This window comes from Gigantopelta aegis, chromosome 12 (genome assembly GCF_016097555.1).
Source record: "Gigantopelta aegis isolate Gae_Host chromosome 12, Gae_host_genome, whole genome shotgun sequence".
NCBI lineage: Eukaryota > Metazoa > Mollusca > Gastropoda > Neomphalida > Peltospiridae > Gigantopelta > Gigantopelta aegis.
In genome coordinates, this window is record NC_054710.1 from 9991783 (window position 1) to 9998459 (window position 6677).

Below are 6677 nucleotides of genomic sequence, written 5' to 3' on the forward strand. Positions count from 1 at the left end.
CCATAACTGGTTCAACAAAGGCCATGGTTTGTGCTATCCTGCCTGTGGGAAGCGCAAATATAACACTGCTTTTGGAGGCAATTTTTTTTTTTTTTTTTTTTTATTATTATTATTTTTTTTTTTTTTTTTTGGGGGGGGGGGGGGTCAATATGAAGTGACAGCGTTTCCCTACACCATGTCATAAGTGTATGAAACCTTCAACAATTTGTATATTTTATAACTATGTAAAAAAAAGAAGAAGCCATTTGTGTGATATTTTATGTACATTCCTGAACATAAGAAATTGTAATTTTTATGTAAATAAACTTTAATAAACTGATTTTATGATTTCTTTTCATACATAATCTTGGGACGGGATTTAGCTCAGTCAGTCGAGTGTTCGCTTGAGGTGCTTGCGTCGCAGGATCGAACCACCTCGGTGGATCCATTCAGTTGACTGGGTTTTTTTCTCGTTTCAACTAGTGCACCACAACTGATCAAAGGCCGTGGTATGTGCTTTCCTGTCTGTGGGAATGTGCATATAAAAGATCCCTTGTTGCATTAGGAAAAATGTAGCGGGTTTCTTCTGATGACTACGAGTCAAAATGACCAAATGTTTGACATCCAATAGCCGATGATTTTATTAATCAACGTGCTCTAGTGGTGTCGTTAAACAAAACAAACTTTAACTTTCAAACATTATCTGACCTTTGTATCTATTGCATCTTAGTCTGTGGTGCACTGGGAACAGGATCCCTATGACGCAGTGAAAGGTTATAGCTATTTGATTGGCTGTTAGAATTGAGGTAAAGAGCCATAGGCTTAGAGGTCAGGTTAATTCAATTCAACTTATTTTCGTGCTTATATCTAATTAAGGTTCAAGCACGCTGTCCTGGACACACACCTCAGCTATCTGGGCTGTCTGTCCAAGACATGGGTTAATTATTAGTCTCATAGGTTTCATCTCCGTCCTTCTGTCTGTCCATCTGTCCTATCTGTCCATCTCACGTATAGTTTTCAGTGGGGTTTTTAAAAATGCCTTGAGATACTGAGCTGAAATTTTACCATATACTGTTGCAGATCAAGTTTGACTTTCATGGCGATTTGCATATTTTTGACAGAGTTATGGCCTTTAAACTTAGGAGATGTGAAAATTAGTTTTCGGATTCTCCGACCTTTGTTTTGCTATGCCTGAAGATATTGATATGAAATTTTGTATATACCTTTATCATGTATTGTTACTGATCCAGTTTACCCACGTCTCACAAAAGTTATGGCCCTTGAATTTAGGAGATACAAAAAATGGTCGGGTTCGGTAATAGACATATTGTTTTAGCAGTACTCTCAGAATACTTGTTTTTGTTTTAAAAAAGATCCCAATTTTTTTTATTCAGAGTTCGGGCGCAGGGCTGAATTAAAGCTGTCGTATCTAATTTCACCTTGTACATTCTTTCGTGTTTCATTATTTACGATAAACAACTGAACATTTTATCAATTTCTATACATTTTGCCCATTGCAAAATTTTAAATATATTTAGTGAGTTTCCGGTGTTTTTCCAAGAACATGTATAACAAAAAATTAATTTTGGGGAACAAATGGCAGATGAAACAAAATAAAAGGAAAATTTGTGTAACACCTCAACACATTTTAAAGTACAACTATTTTGTGTCCCAATATATTATTTATTTCGATGCTTGTTTGAGAGGAAAACCTGCTGCAGCCACCAAGGCTACTCGTACTCAAAGAGCATCATCTAATATTTTATGCATATTCTCATAAACAGAACAGTATATACCATGGCCTTTGATGTATCATCTTTACTTACTTATGCCCATTGTCCATCCTGGGGCACAGGCTGTCGACAAGCACTCTCCAGAGTCTTTTGTCCTGGGCTCTTTGTTTGCAGCTGTCTCCAGGTATAGCCTGGGTGTGTGTTTTTTTGTGTCTTCACCTGGAGGTTCCTTTGCTATAAGTTCTTCAGGTGGCCTCCTTTGACTTGTGGGTTCCATGTCGGAGCATGCCTGGGGATAGTTGATTGTGGTTTCCGGAGCGTGTGGCCATTTCATCCCCATCTTATTTGACCTTCGGCAGTCGGTTGATGTGTTCTCTGCCACAAATCAATGTTGCCGATGGTGTCTGGCTGGCGGATCTGGAGGATTCATCTTAAGACAGTTGTTGATAAATGTCTGTACCTCCTGGACAGTGGTATTAGTTGCGTCTCTGCTCCATACAGTAGTATGGACTTCACGTTAAGAGTAAAACAGGCAGATCTTCATGTGTAACAACACCTTGGAGTTCCAGATGTTCTCGACATGAATGCTCCTCTCACCTCGCCAAATCCTTGCCCGAACGTCCTTGTCTGTGCCACCGTGATTATCAATAATGGTACCCAGGTATTTGAAGGTATATACCTCTTCAAGGAAGAAGGAAATGTTTTATTTAACGACGCACTCGACACATTTTATTTGCGGTTATATGGTGTCAAACATATGGTTAAGGACCCCACAGATATAGAGAGAGGAAACTCGCTGTCGCCACTTCATGAGCTACGATCAGCAGCAAGGGATCTTTTATATGCACCATCCTACAGACAGGGTAGTACATAACATGTCCTTTGATATACCATACCAGTCATGGTGCACTGGCTGGTACGAGAAATAACTCCATGGGGCCCACCAGTGGTGATCGATCCTTGACCGACAGTGCTGAACCACATCAGCCACACACACACACACACACACACACACACACACACACACACACACACACCCCCTTCCAAGTTAGGCTTATGTAACACACCTAAAATAAAAACCATTAATATTGAGACATGTTTATTTATTTTCTTCTAAATCTGTTTAACAAATTAATTCACTAACATATTTATAAATCACTACAAACTAAAAGGCACTGTGTTTTTATACAAACATTGCATAAACTTGCTTCAACAACTCAACAGTATTATTGTGTTTACAATTTAAAAGCAATTCTAATAATGCATAACAAATAATAATAATAAAAAATATTGGAATTAACACCACCACTAGCCCACATTTCTTTAAAGTCAAATGGTGACTAAATATAATAGACTATATACTGTAGATCATGAAGGTTTTATGAAGAAAATACTGCCAAAATTCCTAATGAATAATGATCGCAATTTACTTAAGGCTGTATAGTACCAAAGAAGAGAGTTTCGTGTCAGAGTTGGTAGTACTCCACCAAATAGCATCTCGGCTGGGTCAAAGTTCGAAGTGACCCGAACTTTTAATGGAGGAGTTAAAGCCGTGAGTCCTGCCATTGGTGATAAATGTGACAGTGGTTGCTTGCATCAAGTACAGTTTTATGTAGGTAATAAATGCATGCAATTTTATTTTGTGCAGTACCAGTGTGTCAGGCACACTTGTGCTTGAAACATACACGGGGTGCCTGTAAAACTAAGCACTACCATTTTGTGCGGAATTGACGGGGCTTGTAACAACATCCTGTTATCTCGAAAATGAGCCATGAAAGGTGCCATTTAACTCAGTCACTACTTTGGGTGAGGTGTTGTAGTATTCATATCTATGGTTCATATTTTGGTTGATACGTTGTGTATAGTAGTTTCAGGCCAATATCTTAACACTGTCACCAATGGGATTTTAATTGGTATAGTCCAACCCGTTCGACGTGCACCGTCGGATATTTACGGACAAAAAGCAGCCGTGGGTGTGATTGGTAGTAATATGTGGCATTGGTTATTTGTGGAAATACTGTTATCCACTGACAATAAATAAATACACTTTTATTTGTTGTACAGTTGCTGTGCAGTATATACCAGATGTTGAAACTAATGCGGGGTACCCCCTAAAAAACGGAACTGCAATTTTCAGCAAAAATGACGGTTGCTATTAAAAACATTAATTAAATCTCTTCAATGGTATATGACCCCCATTTTCTTGCAGGTAGAAATTTCTTTCTTAACGACGCACTCAACACATTTTATATACGGTTATATGGCGTCACACATGTGGTTAAGGACCACACAGATATTGAGAGAGGGAAACCCGCTGTCACCACTTCATGGGTTGATTAGCAGCAAGTGATATTTTATATGCACCATCCCACAGACAGGGCAGTACATACCACGGCCTTTGATATACCAGTTGTGGTACACTGGTTGGAACGAGAAATAGCCAAATGGGCCCACCGACGAGGATCGATCCCAGACCGACCGCGCATCAAGCGAGCGCTTTACCACTGGGCTATGCCCCGCCCTATCACTGAAACAAGGCGACTGCTTTCAGAGTGAGGTAATTATTTTTGTCTCAGAGTAACATTTGACGTAATTTTTATGTACATGTACGCTATAGCCGATATTCTATATGGGCAGAAATTTATTGCCACTTAACGGTGTATTTACATATACCAAAAATTTCGACAGCATGTTTTTAGGTATTGTGTCCATTATTTAATTTGATTGCAGAAAAAATAAAGTGAACAAAAACTGTGTAAGTATGCAACATAATCTACTTTGATATTATGCGTCTTCTGCTGTACGGGGTTTTAGCAGGTAGTTGATTATCTCGTAGATAATAGATGTTTAAGAAACAAGAAAATCGCACCAAATTGGCGAGTGATGGACCTGGTGTCTTTTATATAGTAGGGGTCGAAATTTTTGGTATATGTAAGTGCACGTTAAGTGGCAATAAATTTGTCATGTGTGAAGAGAGTGTGAGCAAAATATTTTGGAAATGTATCAAATTTACCGATATACAAAACATTTTGAATTGTATTCATGTATCCTAATGTGTGTCAAGTGCCTGTGAGTTTGGGCCACTGTTGGCCTCTTGGAATATTATTTATACTTTCATGGGGCAGTTCGTACCATAATGCTTTTACAGTATGTCAAACGGCGATTTTAATCGCTCAACTAAATACCAGGCTGCGAATTTAGCAGAGTTCCATGCTTTAGCGAATCCTAGATTTCGGTTCCAAAGCATATGATTGATTAGAAGGAATCCTAAAATATCTATATTACATCAGAATAATTTTATTTATTATTACCTACGACAGTAATATTTATCGTACGATTTCCCTCGTATGTCATAATTAAATCGTATGTCCTCCTGACATTGTTTAACGATTGGCTGTTGTAAGAGTACATTTCTTTCTCATTGGCCGACACGACATTCCACAGATACTCCTTTCTTCATTCAAACATTTTTTACTACGAGTGTAAGCTGATCACATGCCGTAATGACAAAAGTGACCGGTACCCAGAAGAATCTTGGATCCATGCATACACTGATGGTTCGTCAACAAATGCTGTGGCCAATGGAGGGGCAGGCATATTTATCAAGCTCCCTTCAAGAAATACCCTAACTGCAAAAGTACCAACCGGCACCCACAGTTCCAACTACAATGCAGAAACCCATGCACTTATTCAGGCTGCTACAATGATCAAGGATGCAAAAGAAGACTGTCAACAAGTTGTCTTCCTCACAGATGCTCTCTCAGTCCTACAAGCCTTGCAAGGGGAAAAACTTCCTCACCTGAATGAAGCCATGCAAGAGGTAGCAAAGGAAAGACGAGTAGCTCTACAGTGGATCCCAGCACATTGTGGGATTCCAGGAAATGAGGAAGCAGACAGGCTAGCCAAGCTAGGAGCTAATCATGTACAGCCCAGCAACAACATTAGCTTCTCAGAGAAGAAAACCTTGATAAAGGCAGCCAACAGACCCAGGACAGAACAAGATGATTACCACCTTCTCAGTCGCTTGGAACAAGTAACTCTGTTGAGACTCCGGACAGGCCACAACCGACTGAATGCTCACATGTTCAGAAAGTTTAAACTTGCAGCAACACCAACCTGCAGTTGTGGCCTGGAAGACCAAACAGCAGAACACATCTTACAGGCGTGTCCAATTCATCAAGACCTGAGACAAGCTGAGTGGCCAATCGAAACTGCCATACACACCAAACTCTATGGAAAGAGAGGCGAACTGGAAAAAACAGCTCATTTTATCTTACAGACTGGACTATTGGTCTAAATTGTGAAAGAGAAAAAAAAATAAAAAAAAAATATAATGTTTCCATTCATGAGTCAGATTACACATACGTTATACAATCTACACAGATTTACAACAAAAAAATGGACTCATTTGTTTCGTAAACATGAAATGGTATATTTTCATAAGCAGCGGCTTTAGTAATATATAAAAATAATTATTTTCAAATGCAAATACAGTTGTATTATTTTGTACTGTAAACATTTGGCTGTAAAAAGAACGTCGTTAATGCTATGACGTCACTTACATTACGTCATGTAATGCGCGTAAGATTATATGACGTAATGGCTGATGGCTTTTTGTTGTAGACTGCAGAGGAATTTTTACATTAAAAATCAGTTAAAATTGACAATGGGTAATAAAGAGAATAACCAACTCGCTACGAGGAGTTACGAATTATCTGTCCCTCGTAAATGAATGTTGTAAAACCCTCGCCAAAGGTTCGGGTTTACAACATTCATTCACTCGGGACAGATAATTCGTAATTCCTCGTAGCTCGTTAGTTATTCTCTAAATACGTGTTTTGAATTAATTTAATAAAACATTAATTGATTATTTATGATAACTTGTATTATATTACGATGTAGTTGTGACACATCAAACACTTAATTATGAATATAACGTTCACGACTTTTCGCACCCTTGTTTTG

The 6677-nt window shown here is 38.6% G+C and overlaps 1 protein-coding gene across 1 annotated transcript; it reads left to right on the forward strand.

The window, feature by feature from the left end:
• The first annotated feature begins 5415 nt into the window (after positions 1 to 5415).
• On the forward strand, positions 5416 to 6009 carry LOC121385807. Its single transcript, XM_041516596.1, has one exon. The coding sequence runs from the start codon at positions 5416 to 5418 to the stop codon at positions 6007 to 6009; it is 594 nt and encodes a 197-aa protein (XP_041372530.1).
• The last annotated feature ends 668 nt before the right edge of the window (positions 6010 to 6677 follow it).

Coding starts and splice junctions, on each gene's coding strand:
- LOC121385807 (XM_041516596.1), top strand. CDS start 5,416: ATGATCAAGGATGCAAAAGAAGACTGTCAACAAGTTGTCTTCCTCACA.